The 26,545-nt window shown below is 45.4% G+C and overlaps 2 protein-coding genes and 2 long non-coding RNA genes across 6 annotated transcripts in view; 2 read left to right on the forward strand and 2 right to left on the reverse strand.

Moving 5' to 3' along the window:
* Nucleotides 1–13,710, forward strand: part of LOC141922958 (uncharacterized) — a 40,250-nt gene extending 26,540 nt beyond the window's left edge. Inside the window, exons 4-6 of the long non-coding RNA XR_012623144.1 lie at nt 985–1,079; nt 12,506–12,640; nt 13,631–13,710. This is a non-coding gene — a long non-coding RNA (uncharacterized LOC141922958). The remainder of the gene's footprint in view (nt 1–984; nt 1,080–12,505; nt 12,641–13,630) is intronic.
* LOC141922955 (alcohol dehydrogenase 1) lies at nt 911–10,627 on the reverse strand. Of its 2 annotated transcripts, none has more exons than XM_074823152.1 (9): nt 10,176–10,627; nt 8,806–8,907; nt 8,455–8,596; nt 7,475–7,562; nt 7,140–7,359; nt 6,760–7,020; nt 6,322–6,457; nt 3,439–3,577; nt 911–1,297 (listed from the first exon to the last, which is right to left on the reverse strand). In XM_074823152.1, the coding sequence occupies exons 1-9, from the start codon at nt 10,191–10,193 to the stop codon at nt 1,273–1,275; spliced, it is 1,131 nt and encodes a 376-aa protein (XP_074679253.1). In that variant the 5' UTR covers nt 10,194–10,627; the 3' UTR covers nt 911–1,272. The 2 variants fall into 2 exon arrangements, with proteins under 2 accessions (XP_074679253.1, XP_074679252.1); XM_074823151.1 differs by lacking the exon at nt 911–1,297 and adding an exon at nt 2,573–2,823 and having other exon boundaries at nt 10,176–10,622.
* LOC141922956 (alcohol dehydrogenase 1) lies at nt 13,557–25,705 on the reverse strand. Of its 2 annotated transcripts, none has more exons than XM_074823154.1 (9): nt 25,558–25,705; nt 22,210–22,311; nt 20,922–21,060; nt 18,769–18,856; nt 18,441–18,660; nt 17,475–17,735; nt 16,840–16,975; nt 15,398–15,536; nt 13,557–13,943 (listed from the first exon to the last, which is right to left on the reverse strand). In XM_074823154.1, exons 1-9 carry the CDS (start codon nt 25,573–25,575, stop codon nt 13,919–13,921), a joined length of 1,128 nt encoding a protein of 375 aa, XP_074679255.1. In that variant the 5' UTR covers nt 25,576–25,705; the 3' UTR covers nt 13,557–13,918. The 2 variants fall into 2 exon arrangements, with proteins under 2 accessions (XP_074679255.1, XP_074679256.1); XM_074823155.1 differs by lacking the exon at nt 25,558–25,705 and adding an exon at nt 24,149–24,854.
* On the forward strand, nt 18,789–21,011 carry LOC141922959 (uncharacterized). The gene is made up of 3 exons (XR_012623145.1): nt 18,789–18,912; nt 20,232–20,321; nt 20,875–21,011. It is a non-coding gene; the product is annotated as an uncharacterized LOC141922959 (long non-coding RNA).
* Nucleotides 25,706–26,545: the final 840 nt, after the last annotated feature.

The following is a 26,545-nucleotide window of genomic DNA, read 5'->3' on the forward strand; positions in this document are numbered from 1 at the left end:
CCACAGAAACAAATGATTGAAGTTTGGATTTTAATTGCTGTGTAAACTGAGTTTATTATACACACACATGTTTAAGAATCTTCTTCTGTTAAAGTCTAATCTCTTGGTAAACATCCTCAAATCATTAACCCAGCTGGCCTGCTCAAGGACTCTCTGCTGACACAAACAAGGCATCATGAGCACACAGTCCCCTTACTTCGCAGGCTCTTCTACCCAGCTACTGTGCCTGCAAGCTCTGATCAGTACTTTCAAAAGGTAGGTCAATGCTGACCATGTTTGTCAGGACAGAAATAGCCTCTGTTCTGGTTTCCATGTTACAGATGCAGAAAGCAGTCAAATGCTTTATGTTTGATTTCTTGCAAACTGTTACCAGTCACCTATTTCCTCCCACTTACTCTGTGTTCACACTTAAAGGTTAAGACACCTCCCCTTTATTTAATGGAAACAAATAACGGTACTCGATGCACATTCGTATTTCGTCACGTTGTTTCCCAAGCATCAGAAGCACATGTATAAATTGGCCAAAGATCTAAAACCATACTGATGAAAGAACGAAACCAGCCCCAAGAAAGAGGTACGAAGGTACAAAAACCCCAAACCACAACACAGGCCACCACCACAGCAGATTTATATAAAATGCTTGGAAGGGTTAATGAGATAAAATATCCAGTGGTGAGACATTCTGCAGTACCGAAGTCTATGATTTACTTGAATATCATTTACTGAAATTATTAATTCAAACGCATGGTCACCTTAAATTTTAATCTCTGCAGCAATCTCCTTGCCTATCAGGTAGCGGAATGCCAAAACCATTCAGGTGGGATATGTAGTTCTGGCCTAGGTTTTACTGAGCTGAGCTGCATGCACAAACCCCTTAAGCTTGCAGTGTTATGAAGGCCCAAAGAAACAGTTTCCTTCTATTTTCTTTTATTAAAAGATTGCCTATTAAAAGCCATTTTAAAAAATCCAAACCTTTCTCAACAGCTGTGACAGCAGCAAGTCCTGTAATTCATAATTGGCTATTAAAAGAAAACGGCAGCACAATACGGAGGATTTAAAGCAAGAATCAGGAGAAAGAGGTAGGAGGAAAAACATTGTTTCACTTATAAACGCTGTGCTTGAAGTCTGGGCTTTGTGCTTGATCCCTTAATTCAAGAGCGGTGGTGGTAGACCTTTCAGAAATGTCTTGGTTTGTATTTCATATCAGTAGTATTGGAGGACAATGAAGTTTGCGCTGGTGCTGAGCCATCTGCTGCTTAACAACTGGGAATCCTAAAACACCAGTACGCTGCGAATACTGCAATGTAAAATGACAAGTTACTGACTGCAAAAGAGCCTCTGGGCTAACATCAGCAAAACACTGCTGTTTTCTCTGAAAATCTAGGCCGTTGCTGTTAACCAGGGTCTCCCTCCCTGCTCCTGCCCCCGCCCCCAGCCCCAGCTTGCAGCAAAATGACAGAGCAGAGGTGCAAACCTCGCTGCAGATGCAGAGAACAAAACTCATGCAAGACTGCAAGGCCTTCACTCATGAAGCCGGGGGCTCCTGGCAATTAATCACCCAATATAGCCTGGGAAGTCCTTGGAGGGGGGCTTAGACACATCTTTCCAGTTACAAATGGCTCTAAGGGTAATCTCTGAATGGAACAGCTTATTCTGGTCTGAAACACTGAAGTGTTTCACTTAGCAAAGATGGTCAGCTGCAACATGCCTCTGTTTTCAGGTTGACTGTCAGTATTTTAGCAAAGCTGATGGTGTCTCTGTCCTCACCACTTTCCCCTGTTTGTTACACTAAAATCTAAAACTAATGTTTACAGCACATCTAAAATAAGGACAGTCAAAAAATGAGGGGCATGCTGCACAGTCACAGTTAACACAGTGTGGTGTGGATGTGTCTTTGTTCCCTCCAAGGTTTTTGTGAAAGTCTTAAAAATTAAAAAAAGAAAAAAACACGTAGCAAACATTTTATGGTGCACAAACATGCCTGCCCTTTTGGGGTGAAGGTTAACTCTCTGTGGTGTTGCAGCTGTTTTCACCTGGGTAGTAAGGGGATAATGTATCAGGAAGGGAGGCTGTTCCAAGGACACATTTGTTTCACTTGTGTGTAACCAGGTTTGTGAGGGGGGTTCACTCCCCCAGGCTCTCCTGGTTCGCACAGACGTGCTTTCTGCCAAGGCATCGGGCAAGGTGACTTACAGGAGATTGGATGAGCGGTACCTTGTTGGAGGACCAGGCTAAGAGTGTGACGTAACCTCCCCAGTTATGTGTACATAGGACTGCCTGAGAGGTTTGTTTTGGCACTTGGTGGCCCTGTGGTGCACCAGTGGCTCCAGCCGCACGGAAGTGCTGCTGGGCAGCCTGTTCCCAGCCTTGCTGGTCAGGCCCAACCTCTGCGTGATGAAGGTCAGGGGCTGCCACACTCCTGTCATGGGGGTGAGAAGCAGCAGCAGTGGAAGGAGCAAAGGAATTTCCTTGCTGCTGAGACAAGGGCTGTGGTGGAGGGGCCCGCGGTATGAGGAAGAGTTCCTCCTGCCCCACCGGACCTCTGTTGATTGAACGCACTGCATGGGACGAGTTTGAGTGAAACCCTTTATTGGTCAAAGCATTGTCTCAGGCAAGGCGTCCTTTGGGGTCTCAGCCGGGCGCAGGAGCGCTGCCAGTGGCACCGACATCGACATTGGCAAGTTCCTTGTTCTCATCTCCTTGTGCCACACAAAGAGAGGTGCTGGGCGAGAAGGGCCTGTGCCAGGAGAGTGTCTGCTGCGCTGGTCCCTCCACTCGGCCTCCCATGGCTGTGTCCTTCAGAAGAGCAGGACACTGCGAATACTGAAAAGTGGGAAGGAAGGGAGGAGTTACAGGTGCTGCAGTTCAGGAGCAGGCAGCGGGGCAGGCAGATGTGCCTGAGGACCGGCCACCTTCTTTCTCATCCAGCCTCTTCCTACCGCAGCTGCGTGAGATGTGCAGCAATGGGGCAGCCTTCAAAACCCTGCTGAAGGGAACCCCTCAGGAGCTGAGGCACCTTGTCCCTCCCCAAAGTTCTTGTGCTGTCCCTGTAGGAAACATTCTTCCTTCCTTTGGCTTTTATGCTGTTGTCACCAAGGATGCCCCTAACTCCTCGTCCTCCATTGCCTGTGCAGTGCTTTCAGTTACATGAGATGGGGTGTCTGAGGGCCTGTGCTGGCTCCAGTGCAGCACAGGGGCGGCGGGATCTCTGCTGAGCTGAACCGTGAGCAGGAGCATTCCCTGGGCTGAGCGTGGGCTCTTCGCTCCAGGTGGATTCTCCCGACAGACAGCTCTGGTCCCTGCTTCCTCAAAAGGCTCAAATACTTTTTGAGAAGGCGGTGTTGCATAATCTCTCTGCCTGCCAGAGTATTTGGGCTGTTTGAATTTTAGGTGGAGGTGGTGTCTGCTGTACCTCTCTCCCAATAATCAGGGTCTCACCTTTTTCCCGCACGTAACAACTCAAATCCTTCATTTACTTTAGCGATCGGCAGCGTGTGAGTGATCAGTAAGTCTGAGTTGAATTTCTTCTCCAAATAGCTGGAAACTAATTTGGGGATAGAATCTTTCATCTTCCAACCTATAAATGGGAGAAATCACCAGCAGTGAATAATCAGAGAAATGTTGTTTTGGTAAGGTAATGTTTGTGGAGTTTGCTGGTGCCGACAGTGTAGCAGCTCTCCTCTGAGCAGAATATTAGAGCTGACCAGGGGCCTGTGCCCTCTGCCAGGCTGTGCTGACCTGTGAAATATATTTCAGGCTGTGCTCTTGTAAAGTGTGGTAGCTACTTCTTGGAATGCATCAAAATTAATAGGATGAGGCTAAAAATGTGAGAGGGTCCCTTGTTTGGGCTGGGAGTATAGCTGGAGGGCATGAGATTTCTGAGGTGCATCTGCTCCTCCTCTGGCAAAAGTCAGAAGCACTTACATTGTAGTGAAACGCAAGGTGAGATCAGTTGCCTCGGCCTGAGGGGAGTGTGTATGAGAGTGGCCACCCCTGAAAGTTCAGGTAGCAGTTATGTGTGTGATGGAGGGTCAGGGGTGAGAGAAAGCAAGAGAGTGGGAGAGGGAAGAAGAGTCTTATAGTGGAAGGAGAGAGCAAGGTGCAAGAGGAAGGTGTTAGTGGGAGTACAAGGAGTTTCCTTCATGTGACATTTACGATCTTCCTACACATACTGCAGGGTCAGGACTGAGTGAGCGACCAGTACGGTGCCATTATCTTGTGAGAAATTTTCCTCTCCTTGGGAGGAGGAGAGTGATTTTGTCCCTGTTTTAGTCTTCAGTTAGCATAGACAGTTGTGTCTGTTGAACTGTATGAAACAGTTACAGGTTTATTAGCACATTTCATGCCTATATATACAGTGGAAATGCACCGCTCCCTTTTTTCTGGAAAGCCCTCTCAAAGAGGGTTTCTGGGACATTGCCAAGCTTGAAATATTCTTGGTGACCAAGTGGTTAGTGAATAATGACTATGAGGAAAAGTGTCTTTTATCCTACAGCAGAGGATGTTGCTCAGATGGCAAAACTAATTTTCAAGGGGAGAGTTATTTACATGCACTGAAGCATACCTGTTCCACAGACACACTAGTGGCAAGTGACATGGAGAAGGCTGAGGTACTCAACAGTTTTTTTGCATCAGTTTTCAACGGTAATCTCTCTTCGCGTATCTCTCAAGTGGGAAGGGACTGTGGGAGTGAAGTCCCTCTCATCAGAAGTGAAGATCAGATTCAAGACTGCCTCAGGAACCTGAACATACATAAGTCCATGGGACCTGACAAGATGCCTCCTACAGTCCTGAGAATTGGCTGATGTTGCCGTGCCACTCTCCATCACGTTTGAAAAGTTGTGGCAGTCAGGCAAATCCCCCAGTGACTGGTGAAAGGGAAACATGACACCTGTTTTTAAAAAGGGTGAAAGAAGGACACTGGCAACTACTGACCAGTAAACCTCACGTCCACGCCTGGTAAGATCATGGAACAGATCCTCCTCTAAGGTATGTTGAAACGTATGGAAGACAGAGAGGTGACATGGTGCACCAAGGGCAAATCATGTCTGACTAACCTAGCAGCCTTCTACGATGGAGTGAGTGTATCAGTGGACAAGGGGAGAGCTATAGATGTCATCCACATGGACTTCTGTAAGGCCTTTGATTCAGTCCCCCACAACCTTCTTGCTGCTAATTTGGAGAGATACAGGTTTGACGGGTGGACAAGTGGATAACGAATTGGCTGGATGGCCTCATCCAAAGAGTTCAATGACTCAATGTCCAAGAGGAAACCAGTAATGAGTGGTGTTCCTCAGGGTTCTGTACTGGGACAAATACTGTTTAATATCTTCATCAGTGACATAGACAGTGGGATTGAGTGCACCCTTAGCAAGTTTGCAGATGACACTGAGCTGAGTGGTATAGTTGAGGGAAGGGATGCCATTCAGAGGGACCTTGGCAGGCTTGAGGAGTGGGCCCATAGGAACCTCATGAAGTTCAACAAAGCCAAATGCAAGGTCCAGCACATGGGTTGGGGAAATCCCCGGTATCAGTATTGAGTGGAAGACGAATGGATTGGGAGCAGCCCTGCAGAGGACTTGGGAATACTGGTGGGTGAAAAATTGGATGTGAGCCGGCAATGTGCACTTGCAGACCTGAAAGCCAATCATGTCCTGGCCTGCGTAAAAAGAACCATGACCAGCGGGTTGAAGGAGGTGATTCCTCCCTTCTACTCCACTCTTGTTAGACCCCACCTGGAGTACTGTGTCCATCTCTGGGGCCCCCAACACAAGAAAGACGTGGATGTCTTAGAGTGGGTCCAGAAGAGGGCCACGAAAATTATCAAAGGTCTGACACCTCTCCAGTGAAGAAAGGCTGAGAGAGTTGGGGTTGTTCAGCCTGTGGAGAAGAGAATGCTCTGGGGAGACCTTACAGCGGCCTTTCAATACTTAAAGGGGACTTATAAGGAGGATGGAGAGAGACTTTTTACAAAGGCCTGTAGCGACAGGACAAGGGGTCATGTTTATAAACTGAAATAGGGTACATTTGGATTGACCACGAGGAGGAGGTTTTTTTCAATGAGGGTGGTGAGACACTGGAGCAGGTTGCCCAGAGAGGTTGTGGATGTGCCATCACTGGAAGTATACAAGGTCAGGTTGGATAAGGCTTTGATCAACGTGCTCAAGTGCAAGATGTCCCTGCGCACAGCAGAAGGGTTTGACTGGATGATCTTCAAAGGTCCCTTCCAACTCAAACCATTCTGTGATTCTATGATTTGGAAATTACCATGAAAGGAGAAGGCTGAAATGTCTATCTAAAATGTTTTCCAAAGTTTCATACCTCCAAGCACAGTTCCTTTCCATGTACGCCCACACAGCAGAAGCACAGGATCAATGGGAATCACTGAACCAGAAACTGCTACCCCAACCATCACGCAGACACCAGTGCTCATATTGCAGGAAGCCAGGGCAGCAATCTGATGGGACAGACAGGCGAATTAGAGAACGTGCTGATAAGTTTGTCAGAAAAGCATTCTTTCTGCACGGTCATCTCCCCTCCCTGGTAATCTGAAAACACCTACTCCCTTGTGCAGCAGGCATGGAGAGCTCAGTGCCTTGTATGTCATTTTCTGCCACAGCCTATAGACTACCTTTCTGAGCAAAGATGTGCCCAGCAGTGCAGGCAGCAGGCAAGGAACTTCCTGCCAGGGTGAATTTTGCCATAATGGGAGGCTGTGAAAGAACTGGGAGGGAGGACGTGTGCTGAAATGCCACCTACCATGGTATCCGCTTGCCCGATGACCTCAAAGGAATAGTCCACGCCATGGCCGGTCATCTCAGTGAGCACCTCCTGGATGGGCTTCTTGAAGTCTCGAGGATTGATGCAGTCGGTGGCTCCCAGCTCCTTGGCCTTGGCAAACTTGTCCTTGTTGATGTCAACGGCAATGATGCGGGAAGCTCCGGCCGCCTTGCAGCCCATGACAACAGAGAGGCCAACTCCTCCAAGGCCAAAGACAGCGCAGGTGGTGCCTGGTTTTACCTGCACAACATGGGGCCCTGTGAGTCTCCAGCGTGAAGAGGAGGTTTCTGTTGTGGAGGGTTGGTGAGGACGTGAGGGTGGCCGTGGGGTGCTTGTGCTCAACACGCCTGAATACCAACCTTGGCAGTGTTGATGGCAGCCCCATAGCCTGTGGAAAACCCACAGCCGAGCAAACAGACTTTGTCCAGAGGTGCAGCAGCATCTATCTTGGCAACGGCATACTCTGGGATCACAGTGTATTCTGCAAAGGTGCTGACCCACAGGAAATGGTGGATCTGTTTCCCTTTGCAAGTGAAGCGACTGGTCTTGTCAGGCAGCAGGTTTTGTGATTCAGAGAAGCTGTTGGGAGGCACAAGCATTTGTTTTTCAACAAGTAAAGCACCCATGGGGGTGTCAGACTTGCTGAGAGACAGCCAACCCCATGTAGGTGTAGGGGAGGGTGAAGCAAACTCACTGGGACTTCAGGCAGTAGTTGGATTCGGGATTCAGGCAGAAGCTGCATTCCCCACAATGAGGCAGGGGAATGGGGATCACTTTGTCTCCTGCAACAAAGCAGATCCCTGTCAGGTGCCTCTCGCTCAAGCAGGCCCTGAGGGTGGTGGTGCCTGTTGGAGCGCTGCTGCTGAGCCTTCCGATGGCAGCACCCTACCACGAACCCTCCGCTTTCTCTGTCAGTGAGGAATGTTCAGAGCCCCACTCGTGTGCACGGGGAGTAGACCAGGAACATGTATGTGACAGTCCAGTGCAATGAGTGTGCGCTCACTCAGATTTTGAGCCCCTGCTGCAGGAGCAAGGGGGAATTTCTGAGCTCTGGGCAGCCTCATCTGCTTTGAGAGCTGATTCCTCAGCACGTCTTTGTGTGTGTGTGTCAGTCCAGGTTTCGGCTGGGATAGAGTTGGTTCTCTTCCTAGTAGCTGGTACAGTGCTGTGTTTTGGATTTAGTATGAGATAATGTTGGTAACACACTGATGTTTCCGTTGTTGCTAGGCAGAGTTACCAGATACTTACCAGATACCTGTGCCCTGTGCCCTGACAGCGAGAAGGCTGGAGAGGCACAGGAGGTTGGGAGGGGACACAGCCAGGACAGCTGATCCAGACTGTCTGGAGGGATATTCCACACCATATGACATCATGCTCAGTATATAAACTGGGGGAAACCTGGCTGGGGCCATTGCTCGGGAACTGGTTGGGCATCGGTTGGCGGGTGGTGAGCAATTGCATTGTGCATCACTTGATTTGCATATTCTAATTCTATTGTTTTTTTTTTTTTCTTTCCCCTTCCTTCTCTGTCCTATTAATCTGTGTTTATCTCAACCCATGGATTTTACTTTTTTTTTCCCAATTCTCTCCCCCATCCTGCTGGGGAGGGGGAAGTGAGCAAGCGGCTGTGTGGTGGTTAGCTGCCTGCCAGGTTAAACCATAACAGCGTCTTACCTGGTTTCACAGTGGTCACTCCTTCTCCAACACTTTCCACAATCCCAGCTCCTTCGTGGCCTGGGATAACTGGGAAATCCACATTAGGAAAGCAGCCTTCCAAAACGTGGTCATCTGTGCGACAAATGCCCGTGGCCACAATCTGTTTGGAGAGGAGAGAGTAGATGATGAGCTTTAGAAATTGTCTGTCCTCTGTTTATCTTGGTTTGTGGAAGGACTTTTCACAGGGCTTCTCTGGACAGTTAAGGCCTATTGGCAGACACGGGCCCTTGGCAGGTATATTCAAGGTATAGCCATAAGAAGAGCAGTTCCCAGAAGGCAGAAAAGAAATAGGGAAACACGCGTGTTTACCTTGATACGGACTTCACCTGCCTTTGGAGGTGCAACCTCCACCTCCTCAACAGAGAGTGGTTTGCCCACGGCCCAGGCAACAGCAGCTCTGCATCTGATAACCTGGAAACAACAGAGGGGATTACTCTGCGTGGGCATGTTTGCCTTTGGCACATGGTTGGGGACAGTCATCCTGAGATCACCTAGCGTAGAGCTGCACAGCGCGCGTCTCTACGCCCTGGAGCATGCACTGCTGGAGCTACACGGCTGTGCTGTGCTGTTTCCTGGGGGACTTGCTGGGTGGGTGGGATGTGGTGGGAGAGGAGAAACGCGGGAGTGCTCAGCTGTATGTGAAGTCAAGTGATGTTCAGTAAACACTGGCCTAGTGTGAAATGCAAAGGTGAAGTGACCAGTCGGTAGAGGGCAAGGCTTGTGTTTTCCCAGGGACAGTGGACCTGGGAAAGCCCGCCTGCCTTGTGTCTGCAGGACAGGGCTCTGGGGGTGACCCCGGGGCAGCAGGGCTGAGCTGCTGCAGCACAGGAGAGTCTGCAGGCGCTGCTGCAGGGGGGGATCCTCCCAACAGCACTTGGTATGATGCCCTGCCCGGCCTTTGGCTGGTCTGTGCTAAGGGGAAGACGAAGACAGTTCTGGCCCCTCTCATGTTTGCTGCCTGAGCAGCTGCCTGAGTTCCAAGTGGTAGGTGACGTGGAGGACGATCTGTGAAGGGCAGAGACTGGTGTACTGGGCAGGTTTGGCAGCAACACGTGCACTTCTGTGTCTTCAGGCCACAAGGACAGCACGTTCAGTACCGGTGGAAATGCCTGTTAGAAGCTTTGCTGTTGGTCTTGTAAGACATTGGGCTGCAGGTACCTAAGAGGGGTTACAGAGCCGAACCCATCTGGCCGGCAGCTGGGTTATTTTTTCCCTTGCCAAAGGGATGATTTGTGTGTGGCATCTCCCAAAGCCCGAGCCGATCAACCCAAAGCTGGTTTGATGTCAGCAGAAGTCAGCTTGCAGCTTGAAAAGGGTATGGCCGGGGACAAGCTTGGATGCGAGAGATGAGTGGCGGCCAGGTTGCACCTCTGAAGAGCGGTGTTTCCCTGCCAAAGCGGGATCACAGAGCGGGGTTGAGCAGGAGGTTTTTTTCAGAGCGGTACGATTCAGTATTTTCATTCCTGAGCTGCTGGGCAGAGCAGGAGAGGAGGGCACTGCCTGGCGCAGTTGTGTGAAAGCAGAAGCTGGTGCAATTCAAAGGGGTTTGGATGAGTTGGAGGAGCAAGGTCAGAGGGAAGAGGGGGCACAGTAGAGGTGCGCAGGCTGAGCCCTTGGCAGAGCATTTCCCTAAGAGCAGGGCAGCGCGGAAAGGAAGAAGGGAAATGTGTTGTTCTTACTTTTCCAGAAGTGGCCATGTGGTCTTAGCAGAGCTGTAGCCGTCGCTGCAGCAGGCTGGAGGGAAGCTGCCGTCCGTCCGTCCGAAGCCCCGCGTTGCGAAACAGCCCAGGCGTGGAGCCGGAGCACTCCTGGGCACCCACCAGGCACAGCTGAAGGGGGAGGCAGGGACGTGGCGCGAGTCCTGGCGTGGGACGGTCACCGGACAGCAGGGAGCTGTGGTTGATCTGAGTCCAGAGCAGGACGCTGAGGAGCACGGCGAGTGTTGAGCGGAGGAGCTGGCTAGCGGCAGGGAGATGCCAATGGGCGGCAGTCACGCTCCACAGGGAGTGGGCAGAAGTTCTCCGGGGAGGCTTTTATTGGTGACTCTGCCTTCGGGCCATGCCCTGCCCTCCCTGCCTGAAAGGCACAGAGAGGTCTCAAAATCTTTCTCCTCCAGTTGCTTCCGAGATCTTTCTCCTCTGGTTTCTTGTGGTGGGTGTGGAGGGAGGAGATTTGCAGCACTGCTGGGGCTTTCCAGAGGTCCTCTTGTTGCCAAGGGGTGGCATCTGACCTGGCAGCAGTTCACCCCCAGGTATTTGCGAAAGGATTAAAAAAGGCAAAAAAATACAAACCAAACATTTTATGGTGCACAAACATGCCTGCCCTTTTGGGGTGAAGGTTAACTGTCTGTGGTGTTGCAGCTATTTTCACCTGGGTAGTAAGGGGACAATGTGTCAGGAAGGGGGGCGCTTATCCAATGACACATTTGTTTCACTTGTGTGTAACCAGGTTTGTGAGGGGGGGGTCACTCCCCCAGGCTCTCCTGGTTCGCACAGAGGTGCTTTGTGCCAAGGCATTGGGCAAGGTGACTTAAAGGAGACTGAATGAGCAGGAACTTGTTGGAGGACCAGGCTAAGAGTGTGATGTAATCCCCCCAGTTATGTGTACAGAGGACTGCCTGAGAGGTTTGTGTTGGCACTCACTTCTGTGTGCCCCAGCCCTGTTTCACGGGGCGAGGAGGAAGGTCAGCAGCGGCAGCAGCACTTGCTGTTGTCAGGCCGAACCCCCAGCTCTCCAATCCCCTGGGCCCACCTCCAGCTTCACGGGTGCAGACTGGCAATGCTACCGTGCCCTAACACAGTTATTGCCCAGGACATGGTGGCCCTGGGGTGGGCCAGTGGCTCCAGCTGTGTGGAAGTGCTGCTGGGCCACCTGTTCCCAGCCTTGCTGGTCAGGCCCAACCTCTGCGTGATGAAGGCCAGGGGCTGCTGCGCTCCTGTCATGGGGGTGAGCACCTGGCACTAGGGCAGCCATGCACCTGTGGGGCATTTGACTGGCATTTCATGTGCACAGGGACATTTATCAGTTTTTCCCAGGAAACTTCTACTTTCTCCTTGGTTTCTTTGCACACCTTTGGTAGCCTACATCGGACTGTGAGTGCTGGTGATGTACAATTTCCCAGGAATAAGGATTTTTAGAATGAACTTTTTAAGGTTTTCAGTACTCAGCCTGGTCTGCCTGCTGCATTGAGGGGGAAAAAAAAAAAGTCTATCCTGACTTGTGATATGATTTGTGTTTCTTGCAAGAGAAAAATTTGTTTCACTTGTCCTGAGCAGCTGTAGATATGGCAGCCCTTGAATGCAACATTAGCCTGTCATCTCCCAATTCTCTGTGCAGCACGGTGGGATCCGTGCTCTGCATCTGATAACGTGGACGCAATAGAGGGGAATACGCTGCATGGGAATGATCATTTGCCTGTGATGCAGAGTCAGGGAGGGTGATCTTACAAGCTTGTAAAAATAGAGCTGCACAGCGCCTGTCTGCGCCCCGGAGCATGCTGGAGGTACACAACTGTCCTGTGCTGTTTCCTGCGGGACTTGCTGGGTGGGTGAGTGGGGTGTATTGGGGGAGCGGAAACACGGGAGTGCTCAGCTGTATGCGAAGCCAAGTGATGTTCAGTGAACACTGGCATAGTTTAAGGTCTGAGGACACACCATTTGTGCTTTGTCAGACAGAGAGTTTGTCTCTTGGGAAATGACTGGATTTTCCATGGCTTTTGTAGCTTTTTCATAGTGTCCTCATGTGCTGATGGCCAGGTTGTGCTCTGACGGGCAGCGTGGACCCTGCTCGTTCACAGGAAGCCCCTAAATGGAGGCTCACACAGAGCTGCTGCATGTGGCCCTGAACCCACCCTGCAGTACCTCAGAGAGCCACTGGGCAGGTCTGTCAGAAACACGTGTCCAGAGCTGTGCAATCACACAGACAAATTAATCTTCAGCTGAGGGTGGATGGGGATGTGCAGGGAGAGGTACTCTATGACAGCACGAACTATTTGTTGTTCTCCTGTCAGAAGCCACTTCATTCCTCCATGCGAAGACAGAACTAGATTGCCGCCTCACGTAAGAGATCAGAACTCTTCAGCTGAACTGCACCTGGAAAGAATTATTTTATGGCCCAGCAAAGGTCTTCAGAGCCGACTGCACAGGTAACCCCACAGAAACAAATGATTGAAGTTTGGATTTTAATTGCTGTGTAAACTGAGTTTATTATACACACACATGTTTAAGAATCTTCTTCTGTTAAAGTCTAATCTCTTGGTAAACATCCTCAAATCATTAACCCAGCTGGCCTGCTCAAGGACTCTCTGCTGACACAAACAAGGCATCATGAGCACACAGTCCCCTTACTTCGCAGGCTCTTCTACCCAGCTACTGTGCCTGCAAGCTCTGATCAGTACTTTCAAAAGGTAGGTCAATGCTGACCATGTTTGTCAGGACAGAAATAGCCTCTGTTCTGGTTTCCATGTTACAGATGCAGAAAGCAGTCAAATGCTTTATGTTTGATTTCTTGCAAACTGTTACCAGTCACCTATTTCCTCCCACTTACTCTGTGTTCACACTTAAAGGTTAAGACACCTCCCCTTTATTTAATGGAAACAAATAACGGTACTCGATGCACATTCGTATTTCGTCACGTTGTTTCCCAAGCATCAGAAGCACATGTATAAATTGGCCAAAGATCTAAAACCATACTGATGAAAGAACGAAACCAGCCCCAAGAAAGAGGTACGAAGGTACAAAAACCCCAAACCACAACACAGGCCACCACCACAGCAGATTTATATAAAATGCTTGGAAGGGTTAATGAGATAAAATATCCAGTGGTGAGACATTCTGCAGTACCGAAGTCTATGATTTACTTGAATATCATTTACTGAAATTATTAATTCAAACGCATGGTCACCTTAAATTTTAATCTCTGCAGCAATCTCCTTGCCTATCAGGTAGCGGAATGCCAAAACCATTCAGGTGGGATATGTAGTTCTGGCCTAGGTTTTACTGAGCTGAGCTGCATGCACAAACCCCTTAAGCTTGCAGTGTTATGAAGGCCCAAAGAAACAGTTTCCTTCTATTTTCTTTTATTAAAAGATTGCCTATTAAAAGCCATTTTAAAAAATCCAAACCTTTCTCAACAGCTGTGACAGCAGCAAGTCCTGTAATTCATAATTGGCTATTAAAAGAAAACGGCAGCACAATACGGAGGATTTAAAGCAAGAATCAGGAGAAAGAGGTAGGAGGAAAAACATTGTTTCACTTATAAACGCTGTGCTTGAAGTCTGGGCTTTGTGCTTGATCCCTTAATTCAAGAGCGGTGGTGGTAGACCTTTCAGAAATGTCTTGGTTTGTATTTCATATCAGTAGTATTGGAGGACAATGAAGTTTGCGCTGGTGCTGAGCCATCTGCTGCTTAACAACTGGGAATCCTAAAACACCAGTACGCTGCGAATACTGCAATGTAAAATGACAAGTTACTGACTGCAAAAGAGCCTCTGGGCTAACATCAGCAAAACACTGCTGTTTTCTCTGAAAATCTAGGCCGTTGCTGTTAACCAGGGTCTCCCTCCCTGCTCCTGCCCCCAGCCCCAGCTTGCAGCAAAATGACAGAGCAGAGGTGCAAACCTCGCTGCAGATGCAGAGAACAAAACTCATGCAAGACTGCAAGGCCTTCACTCATGAAGCCGGGGGCTCCTGGCAATTAATCACCCAATATAGCCTGGGAAGTCCCTGGAGGGGGGCTTAGACACATCTTTCCAGTTACAAATGGCTCTAAGGGTAATCTCTGAATGGAACAGCTTATTCTGGTCTGAAACACTGAAGTGTTTCACTTAGCAAAGATGGTCAGCTGCAACATGCCTCTGTTTTCAGGTTGACTGTCAGTATTTTAGCAAAGCTGATGGTGTCTCTGTCCTCACCACTTTCCCCTGTTTGTTACACTAAAATCTAAAACTAATGTTTACAGCACATCTAAAATAAGGACAGTCAAAAAATGAGGGGCATGCTGCACAGTCAGAAGCTGAGAACAAACCTCAGAGTCTCAATTCTTCTGTTACGTGCTTCTTATATTTAGAGCAAGGAACACTAAAATAACTGCTAGCAAATGACAATGAAAATAAAACATGAATGTAACTCTCCAGACTGTGTAACTTAGAAAGAGCTAGAACTTTCCAAAAGGGTAGTCCCCCTACTTCTGCCAAGGGGAGTTTTCAACTATTCCCATGGTGAATCTTCTCAGATGTCTCTGGCAAACATTATTTCCAGTTGCAACACCCTATGAAAATAGAGTCTGAGCTGAAATCTCACAAGATTTGAGGAATGCACGAGAGCTAAATTCTGAGGTTGCAATGTATATACACACCAAGTATTTTCCTTTCTGAAAAGCTCTGAAGTTCAAGGTGTAAACTGCCCAGTGAATTCATGACTAGCTGCACTGAGACTCTATTCCCTAACTCACAAGAGGAGCGGCGAGTTGCTCTTCCAGTAAACACAGCCTATTGCTGTATTCCTCCTGCTCCTCATCCTAAAATGTTTCTTGGAATGCAATGTAGCTAACCCCTGGCACTCTACAGCCTGGCATTCCCAGGCTCCCTTGGTTGTGTGCTCTTTTCCAGTGGGTAGTGGGCAGAGACTAACTCATTTTTGTCGTCTTTTCTCCCTTTGTCACTCAGTCTTGCTCAAACCAGAATCTGAAAGTTCCTCTGCAAGGAAAGAGGACCTGCTGCATCTCAAAAGCTAAAGCTTTGCTGGCTTTAGTACTACAGCTGCCACCCATGGACACACACTGGGCAAGACTGAGGGGCATAGTGGGTTCCTTCCCCATTCTCTGCTGGGAAGACATACTCTGTGTTACTGTACGGCTCCTTTAGGTTATTTATGTAGAACCTCTACAATTAACCAACGTTTACCTCTTCCCTGTCCTTAGCAGATCAAATCCCTCATTGATTTTAGTGAAAGGAAGCGTGTGGGTTATTAATGGATCCAGAACAAATTTTTTCTTCATGTAGTCAGCAACCAGTTTAGGGACTGAATCTTTACTCTTCCAGCCTGAAAAAACACACAGACAATGGATAATGAAACATTAAATGTTTGTGAAAATAGACAAAGCCCACGGCACCTTAAACTTTCAGATAAACTTTCTATAGCAGAATAGCATGATGAAATGTCACAGCATGCCTTTACCTTTGTAACCCAGAGTGCCAGCAGGAAACATGGGATGAAGTGCAGCTACTCTACGTATGACAAACCCAGTACGTGCTTTACTGGTAGGAGACCAGTAAAAACTTGAATCTGTACAGAAGCCAAACTTTCCCCCACATTAAATACGGTTTCAACTTATCTATTGATACGTTGTCCACTAAATCACACATCATACAAAGCCAGTGTGCTGACATCCATATTGGTAACTGGAAACTTGATTGCCTGGTCAAAACTGGGCAGGGAGCAGCAGGTGTCTCTTTTTTCCTAAAAGCAGTACTATATAAAGCTATCTCAAATAGTAGGATGCAATTCCAGAATAACATAATTTGTCTCTGCTATTTTCTTCAGGTTTCTATTGAATACATCAGAAAACTGGTTGTCAGTGAGAAAACCTGCTGTTGGAAACAAGTTTTCTGTGGCCTTCAGCTTTCTGTTGAGTGCGCAAGGCTTGCTGAGCGTGGGACTGTGCTGGGAGAGCTCAGAAAACAGAAAGAACTGGCAGGGACTGACGGCCACTGGAAGCGGCAGAGCTGGGGTCTGACCCCCATGTCCTTTAGGGTCTTGACTCTCCATCTCACACTCTCTCTTTTTCTTTCCCACTCTTTCTGTCTTTCCATGCCTTTCATTCTCCTTTCTGCTCTTGCTCTTTTTCTCCCCTTCTGTCTCTCTCCTCGGCCCCGCACCTGCCCTTATTTTTTCCTTATTCCTCTTTTTCTCCTTTTATCTTATCTTTTCCTTATCTCTTTTTCTCTTCTCTATTTTAATTTCTTCTACTCCCTCCTCCCTCCTTTTCTTTCTTCCTTCTTCTACCTTACTTGCTCCCCTTTTTTTCTCATTTTTTCCTCTTATTTTCTTTCTCCTCTTTTCCCCCCCTTTTTCTCTATTTTTCTTTCTGTCTTCCTTTCTTTCTCTGCTGCTTCTTCTCTCCCCCTTCTTGCCCCCTCCATCCCTCTCTGTCTTTTTCTCTCCTCTCACTGTTAACTAAAAGTTCCCATAATTGATTCCCTTTGTGCTTCTTTGTCAGCAAAACAGTGATCAATATTACTTCCAATAGGACAACCTAAGCAATGAATTTAGATGTATCCTATTTCATTCAAGATGATCTACAAGCTTCCCAAGCCAGCTAAATCACATCTTTCCAAGTCCTTACCTCCAAAGACAGACCCTTTCCAGGTGCGACCAGTGAAGAGGAGCATGGGGTCAAAAGTGATCTTTTGTGCTGCAGGAGGCACTCCCACAATCACACTGACTCCATAGTTGTACTGGCAACAGGCCAGGGCTGAAACCTGCATTTGAAACATGGGGACACCCCAGAGTCATGCAACATTTGCCAGCAGGGCACAAAAGTTTGAATTCCTCCTCCTCCTCCTCCTCTCAGAGCTCAGCTTGCAATTCATTTTTTGTAACTGAAACCACATCAAACAATTTCCGTTGTATCTGGTCACACCACTGTATCTGCTGTCATGGGTTAAGTATGTCCTAGCTTTGTTCTCCTTCCCTATTTTGTCTTAGTCATTACTGATAAGCCACTGTTGGAAAGCAGATAGTGGGCTATGTGAAATTCAGCCACCCTGCTTAGGCCAGGGGACTACACTGAAGTTTCCTAAGTTTTTGAGCATGCTTCTGTCTCTGCAGCTCAGTGGCAGATAGCTGGACTTAACAGGTTTGAAGTTAGCTTGATACTTTGCCAGTGGCTCTCAGCTCCTCACCCTTGGTGCTTAGTGGTTAGTGAAGAGAGAGCTAACAAGCTAATGCCTCATTTAACCACATCTTTTGGTTGCCTACCATGGTTTCGGTACGGCCAATGACCTCAAAGGAGTAGTCCACACCTTGGCCGGTCATTTCAATCAACACTTCATGAACAGGCTTCTTGAAATCTTTAGGGTTGACGCAGTCGGTGGCTCCCAGCTCTTTGGCCTTGGCAAATTTGTCACTATTGATGTCAACGGCAATGATGCGGGAAGCTCCAGCTGCCTTGCAGCCCATGAGAACAGAGAGGCCAACTCCTCCAAGGCCAAAGATGGCACAGGTGGAGCCTGGTTCCACCTATAATAACCATATAAACATGGGATAATGTTACAGACTAGGTAAAGTACAATGCACATTTTTATTATCAACATGTTTTCACTTAAGCCACTTCTTGTAATGTAGAGATTACCTGCTGAGAAGGAATTTGCACACGCATACCTACTAGTGCAGTAGCCAGCTATACTGTTATAATCCTACATGTGACTAAGATAAATTGTCCCTAAAATACATTTCTGAGACCAGGTTTTCATTACACGTCTCAGCTTCAGGTTTAGAGACACATTTTTTTAATGATGCTTTATATTCCAGTGATGTTAAGATCTGTAGTGTCACTCCACTGGAGACAGTGCCAGCTGTAAAAGTCACACTCATGTACTGCTACAAATTATGAGTTGCATATATAAGCTTCTATGTATTCCTAGACTTAAGTTACTTGAGGTGATAAATCAAATCACCTCTGTTGTAATATTTTTCTAGAGGTGATAAAGCTATGAGAGAAAACTTAATCGATAGTAATAAGTATTTTTACTGGATTTTGAATTGAAGACTTCTTGGTACCTTAGAGACAGAGAAACTGAAGTAGGCAAAGAACTAGTATCTTCTTTCCACCCTGAACTCAACAGAGTCTATACCTCCTGGCTGCCATCCTGACAACCTGCTTGCAGGCCACACAGTCCTGAACAGACCCCGTGAGATACCAGAAACACTCACCATGATACTTACCTTGGCAGTCTGCAAAGCAGCTCCATAACCAGTTGAAAATCCACAGCCAATTAGACAAACTTTTTCCAGAGGAGCAGCAGAATCAATTTTGGCTACAGCAGATTCATGCACTACTGTGTATTCAGTGAAGGTACTTGTACCAACAAAATGGTGAATTGTTTTTCCTTTACAGGTGAATCTACTGGTGCCATCAGGCATTAATCCAACAGCTGAACCAATACTGTTTGAAAGATGACCAGAAATAATAGCAAGTGAAATCTGTTGAATGTGATCATTTTTGTGTAAATAAAAATCAGGTAAGGGTTGTAGGTAACCCAGGAAAACTCACTCATTTTTACTGCACAGATTACCCTTGGTGCTTAAGCAACTGCTGCACTCCCCACACTGTGGAGCAAAGAGTGGAATAACCTTGTCTCCTAGAAAAAGAACAGTAATGACAGAGGATTAAAAAAGGCAAACAAGAAGCATGCAGGTAAAAACATAAAACAAGTGTATTTAATCCCTAGGCAAATGTGCACTAGGAGTGCCGTGCTGGTTTTATTTCCTTCTGCTGCCCTTGGAAGGTAAACCATCTCTCTCTGTTATAAGGACATCATTAGGGCAAAGTTATGACAACTAATTTCAATATGCAAAAGTCCTGGTGTCTTTCATAGAACTGACTCTGAGCCATGTTATAAAACTGTGTTAGCTACTGACATTCCTGAAGTACTCATTCAGCAGCTTATTGCATCTTCTACTTAAAAGGAAAATACTAATACACAGAAAAAGAAACGGAGATAAAAATTGACATCCACTAGGACAAGTGTCAAGATAACAGGGCTGTGAACTGCGCGTACAAAGGATGGGCAATTAAGCATTAATTTGCCATCCCTCTTGTGTCTGTTTCCTATTTGCAGTCCTGCTAACTGTTGCACTGGAGTAAAGGTAGGTAAAATATTTGTCAGAGAAGCAGTGACACACACAGACTAAGACCACATTTCTAATTCTCTAGCACAATTATATGAATAACAAAGCAGCACACAGCTTCCCAGTGCAATTTTTTACTGCGACGCATTTTCCACAGCAACGATGTATGGTAAATCCCTAATAATTTCTAAACAGGTAATCCCTAACGCAGATCGCTTTGTGATGTGGCAGTTCTAAAAGGCTAAACCTTGACACGTTGAAAGTCAAGGGAAATCTTTGATTTCCACTACAAAATGGAAAATGCCTACAGAACATGAAATGCCCCCATTACCCCGACCCTCAGTTAATTTAGAACTGTGACATGGGCTTAGTAATCATTCTGCTAAAGAAACTTTCCGCATCTTGGAGCTTTTTTAAAACTTGAGAACATCTGAGAAATGTGATTTTGTGCATGTGTGTGTTCAGGCCTGCTGTTTCAGCTCACCTGGAAACACATGGCAGTCAGAATTAGACCACAGAGTGATTTATGAACCCAGACATCAGAGAAAAAGAAGTTAGAGCTATCACTGAAATTTACAATATACAGATTTGTTTGGAGTTAAAGCAGAAATTGCTAATAAAACTTTTTCTTATCATACGTACCAACCTGCGTTAGACAGACTACATACTTGTTGCCAGTATGAACAAAGACACTGGAAGTACAGAGGTGTTAAAAGTGAGCTACTTAGGTATTGTAACAAACTGCCTGGATAAAATTGAGCATTTCTATGCAGATTTTGTTTACTGCATATTTTGTCTTTACTGCATATTTTGTCTTAATAATTTAGCCCTTGTTAGAATTTGTTCGGTCCCGTAAATGCATAGAAATCCCATCTCATCTTGCAGCATTTGGAGGAAAACCAACATCTTTCACTGACTTCTCTACCTACCAGCTGTGGTTCAAAGGGAGTGCAGTGAGAGAAGCAGCTGGTCCCGGTAAGTGTCCTCAGAGCGGTCCAGCCGCAGTGAGCGGCGCTGACTCACCGGCACTGATGCTGCAGCCAGCAGAGCCTGCAGCGGGGTGGGCACCCCAGTCGTGCCCTGATACTTTTAAAGTGAAGTAATTGAACACACAGACCTAAGTTCTGGTCTACTGAGGTCAGTGGATTACTTATCTTTTAGGAGAATTAAAAGAAGGTGCTTTGACATGTTGTCTCGTGCATTGCTTTGCCTTATTCTTGAGGGAGATCAGCTGTGTAAACTGTATTTAAAGAATTTGCAGTTAATACCTGATTTCTATAACTAGCAGAAAAGAATCTACGTTCTTAATCCCATGACAGGAAAAGAGCTATGTAGGTGGAAAGCAAGCTGTGGATATTTTTGTGAAATCCAAAAGAAATTGAATAGAAAATCTAAAAAGAAATTGAGATTGGGAACACAAAACACAGCATGTAGTGTCCTTTAAGGTATCCTTGAAAGAACTCAAAGTTGGAATATTTTCCTCTGCAATACAAGTACTCACACATATAATCATCTTTGACTTAAACAGGAGTCTGGAAACTCAGCACAGTGTTTGTGTTCACTGATGATTCATACCTGGTTTGATCGAAGTTACTCCCTGCCCAACACTCTCCACAACACCAGCTGCTTCATGTCCAAGAATTATTGGGAAAGGCATAACCAGTCCACCAGTTACCACATGGTCATCAGAGCGACAGATCCCTGTGGCCATGATCTGATTTAGAGGAAAGACAAGAATATTTCAGCATTTAACTATATCATATGCAGAAGTGAAATTATATTATATATTTGGACAAGTCACTTGCTTCCCTCCAAAATCACCTACACACACAATAAAGCTACAGGTAAAACACTTTTGGGTTGTGTGATTCATGATTTAATGGTTTGTATTAGTCTTTAATCTACAAAGCAACTGTGCACTACTGAGCAATATAGGGAGTCTCACTAATTATCTGGCAGAACCAATGTTCTAGCAATATAATGATATATGAAGAACAGAATAAAATAAATTATTCCTAATATGCATATATGAATACATAAATAGAAAAAGTTTTTAATATAGAAATATTACAAAATTATGTAAATATAAATTAACTCACATGTTTATAAGCATTGAAATATCATATATGTTTTAGATTCCTTATATTTAGATTATATTACAATATATCATATAATAGATATATAAAATATGTATTAAACAATAATTATATATTATTGATATATTTTAAATATATGTATGTGTTATATATACAAAAATTTAGGCTACACATAGTATTTTAGATCACATTTTGCCTTTTCTTGCAGGTAGCACAGCAGTATTTCTTTTGAAACAAGCAGGTATGTCTTTACAACTTCTATTCTGACAAATGGAGTCGTCAAGCCCATGAGAGGGCTCTCCTCACTTGTGTAACACTTGAAACTGCTCTAAAATGAAAACAGCTGTTGAATTCCACTGAGCAAGTTTCTGAAATGTAACAGATGCTGAATAGCCAGTTAAAAAAGGAAACTTCCAGTCCTACTGAGCTATTTCTTAGCACAGATTCAAACAGAGAAAAAGAGAATTTCTTGCTCCACGCTACAGGAGATTCAGATTTTTGCCTTGTACTGTAATTTTTTCAGCCTATTAGAAGCACAGGCATCTTAGTAAACAAAAAACCCAGCCCTAAAAAACTTTTTTTTTTTTTTTAAAAGAACCTCATGATCAAATTTAGGACTTGAAGTATGTTCCATAGGAGCTCACTGAATAGTAACTACTCACCTAGTGAATTTTTTCCAACTGGATCCTAAAATTCTATAGAAATAATTCTGATAAACAAGATAGAATGCAAGTCATAATAGTTGTTTTAAATTTTATTTTTAGTACCTTTATGCGAACTTCATGTGCTTTTGGTGGGGCAACCTCCACTTCCTCAATAGAAAATGGTTTATTGGCTTCCCACATTACTGCTGCTTTGCATTTAATAACCTGCAAACAGCAAAGAGAAAGGGAATGGCATTTGCATTTACAAGTCACCACACAAACAGATTCTTACATTTCTGCATATGAAAATCCAGCTCATATTTTGGGGAGGAGAGGGAAAACTACAGGAAAAAAGACCCCAACCCCAAACCGCAACAAAAAAAGCCAACACCAAAGCGCAGTGTAAGCCCATTTTTTTCCCCCACCAAGATCAATTGTCTGACTTAGTTCATATTTCTGTCATACAAAGTTTTCAGCGACATGTATAATAGTCTCCTAGGATCACTGGATACCTTATCCATCCTCATTGCTCCTTCTCCGTTTCTAACTTCCTTGGAGGATTATTTTTGCCGTGTTGGATTACTGGTGTATATTTGTGTCTTCTTGGAGACGGCACACTAAATGATGCCATGTATCAGGTTGCAATTAAGTCTGTATTGCCTAGAACTGCCTGTGTCAGGAACTGACAAAATTGTTAAAAATGGAATTCAGAACCTAATATAGGTTTATAAACATTTTATTACAGCCCAAGTTCAGCCATGAGGTGATGGCTGAAAGGACATATGTAAAATGACGTAGTACTATGCAGAGGTAATCTTGAAGAAGCAACAGTCCCTTTAGTGCAAGATTACCCATGCTAAGGTACCTTGCTTCTCAAAAGGGATATTTAACTCCGCTGGGGTTACTCCCAATACCCAAGACGGCTTTTTTTGTCTGTTAGACTAAAGTTTGTGCATTAGCTCTATAGGCTTTGTCCAGGTGCTGACTGGCCTCTGGGTTCCTCTGATCATCTGCCACTGAGAGAAAGATGCACTCAGAAGAGAGAAGAGTGCTGTCCACTTCCCATCCCAGGCTCTCAGACAGAAGACTTTCCACCTGCAAGCTCACTCCTAGTGTATTCAAAGGTCATGGTCCTCTCTGTTCCCATATTCATTCCTGTTCTTACTTGGTAGTCTGCCCATCTCAAAATGACTCCATGGCCTGCAATATGATTTATAATATGATATATGATTTATAATATGATCTATAATATAGTCTATTAAGTCCTCAGTCACTCAGTCACTCTATTAAGTCCTACTGACTGCAAGCGTTCAGGTGGCATTATCTTGAGAAGGAAATGGAGGCAAATCAAGTCCATCAAGAAGTTTAGCACATGTGTAAGTATCCTTATGGGACCCTGGGGCTGGGACAGCTTACACCAGTGTGCTGCAAAGTTCTCAGGGGAAAATAAATAAAGCAACTTTTTAGTATCAAAGCTTTTGAAGTAGAAGTAGAAACAATGTCTATCAACAAATTGTCAACTGGTAAGAAAGAAAATAATTACTAGGAAATATTAAACATATGAAATAAAATAACACACTTTCAGCAGCCAGACCAAAGTGGGAATGAGCACAATGCTTTGAAAAAGACAGACTCAAGAGAAGTTTGCACTAAATTTAACATCAAACACAAGCGTTACTAGTAAAAAAATTCACAAGTGAGGCCAAAGATCACATTTTAAAGGGCCACATTTTCTAGGAAACTTACTTTAAAAAAAGGCTTATGTATTTATTATTATGTGATTTATAAAATCACAATAATGATTTCACAACTTGAACATGCAAAGCGTACATAGTGTTTGTAAGAACAAAGGTAGCATGAATTGTGGATTGCCAAGAACAAATAAATCCTCCCACAATTAGACATTGGTTAACTATGTATTGGACTGATGGAGTCCCTGTGAACTTTTACCGACTGTAACAGGATCCCACAGATGCACCACCAGCACACTACCACCCATTTCATCTATTAAGGCAAGGACTAGTTGGAGTCACAGGGTTTTTCTCTGCTGTGTTCTACCAGCCATGCCAGTTACTGCAGCAGGGGGAGGGTAGGTGTAGAAACACACCCTTTTACAGAGCATAAGGATTATGTGCTTGGTCATGTAAACTGCACAGTAACTCACATATTACTCCAAGATAAACACAGTGAAAACAGGGCAGTTTAGTTACATCACAGCACTTCATTTACCATGCTCAGTCCAAGGCTGGGTGGAGGACTGAACTTGGTGAATTTACCTACAAGTGAGCTACAGTTAATTTTGCACTTGTGGTATCTCAGTTAAAAGGGAGCTTTTTTTTTTTTTTTTCTTCTCTTGTTTGGTTTTAGAATAGTGAAGACAGCTTGCAGTAACAGCAAACAATCCTGGTACTTTCTTAAGAAGCAACGTATGTGCCTTCAGTAGTTTTCCATCTCTGGGTCCTGTCCATCGACCTCTCTTGCATGTCTCTGGGTGTATGGAGCAGATCATCTTGAGTGCCATCATGAGGCATGTACAGGGCAACCAGGTGATCAGGCCCAGTCAGCATGGCTTTATGAAAGGCAGGTCCTGCTTGACTAACCTGATCTCCTCTGACAAGGTGACCCACTTAATGGATGAGGGAAAGGCTGTGGATGTGGCACTTAAGGACATGGTTTAGTGGTGGACTTGGCAGTGCCAGGTTAACAGTTGGCCTCGATGATCTTAAAGGTCTTTTCCAATGTAAATGATTCTATGATTCTATGTTAGCATCTCTCAGGTAGCGCAAGAAGCAACATATACTGTCTTCAGCAGTGGTATTAACCTACATCTCTTGTCACTTACTCTCTAGCAAAGATGTAAATACTCATCTCAGTCCTAGCTCAGTACCGCACTGCACGTGATACTTACTTTTGTTCCTCATTAACATAAGTTCCAGATTTGTTATACGCATATTCAGATTTAACAACTGTCCTAACCTCAGCACAATTACACCCTGAAACTTAACACAATATTAACTATGTCTTTTTATTAGAAAACAAACTAATATGAATTATAAAGAAACTAAAAACTGTTTAAACTACTGTGGGATCTCAGAATGGAAACTGATAGAGCTGATAAATACATTGATCTGAAAATAAGATACAGTGTAGTAAGTGTTAAGTTGACCAATCAGAGATTAAAAATAGTTTGCTAACCCTGGGAGAAGGTTATTCTTATTCTGGTGCTGTTACCTTATGTTGCCTTGGGGTTTAAAAAAATAAATAAATTACTGCCTTGAAGAATATAACAACCATTTCCTAGGAGAGTACAGTGGCCTGCAAGTAAAGGCAGCTCTTCTGTACCAGCTTCCTCCTAAACTCTTATCTGTGCTATACCACCCGGATTTATGGTGTCCCTGCAAAGAAACTGCATTTAAAAATGCATTACTTAGCTGCAGCGAAGAAACTTTTCTAATATAAACTTTTGCTTACTTTGCCTGCTGTGCTCATGTTGACCGGTGTGTCTGTTTCGAATCTTGCCACCACTGATTTCTTGCACCAAGAATTCAGTCAGCTGCAAAGCAGTCGGGTTGCTGATACTACAAGTCCTGACAAACAAACTGGAAGCCAGTCTTGCAAAGTGCTCCTGCAAATGCACTGCTCTGACCTTTTAGCCAAGCCTCCCAGCTTAGAGTCCCACCCCTTAATCAGCCAAAGTGCTACAATGAAAATAAACCACCCATCTGCTGAAACCTCACACTTTACAGTGCTTCTGTCTTCCTGATTTCTTTGTCATGCTCTTCCCCACCCTTTTCCATCCCATCTATGGTGGCCCTCAACATGACAGGAAGAAAGCGAAACCCCTGGCTGGAAGCGGTCCCCTCCTCCCACCTCCCTGGGAGGCTGCTCTCAGTGGCACTTAGGTGCAAAGAGGAAAAAGGGGAGAGTGGCTTCTGAATTCACAGCAGCAGGGATGCGGTGAGAACACAAAGGCTTTGCTGAATTACTTTGGGGACGCTCATAAGAGCCCAGCTGATATATTAAAACATGCAGTTGTGCAAGCTGCTTAAGAAACACACTGTCTGGCTGCAGACTGTACCTGCTCCCAATTCCTTAGTTTTACAGTCTGTCTACTTATTAATCTGTTGGAATGGCTTTCAGCGAACAGTGATCAAGGACAATGTGCCGATCACGCTGACGGGAAAACAAAAATCACTAAGTCAGCAAATGCTGTGAGAGGATGTGTGTTTCTTACCACGTGCAACACCTGCTCGATTTGCAAGTGGCTGCCTGACCCGTGGGTTCCATCAACACCCACAAGTACAAGCCCCATCACTGCTGATGCGCCCACGTACTTACCCTCTCCTGGCACAACGTCCTGGTGCGAGGGATTAGGTGGAGTTCAGCACTGCATGCCTTTGCTGTGGATTTCAAGCCTCATCTATCTTCAAATTATGCCCAATATTCTGAAATCAAGGTT

The sequence above is a fragment of the Strix aluco genome, chromosome 4 (assembly GCF_031877795.1).
Source record: "Strix aluco isolate bStrAlu1 chromosome 4, bStrAlu1.hap1, whole genome shotgun sequence".
NCBI classification, from domain to species: domain Eukaryota; kingdom Metazoa; phylum Chordata; class Aves; order Strigiformes; family Strigidae; genus Strix; species Strix aluco.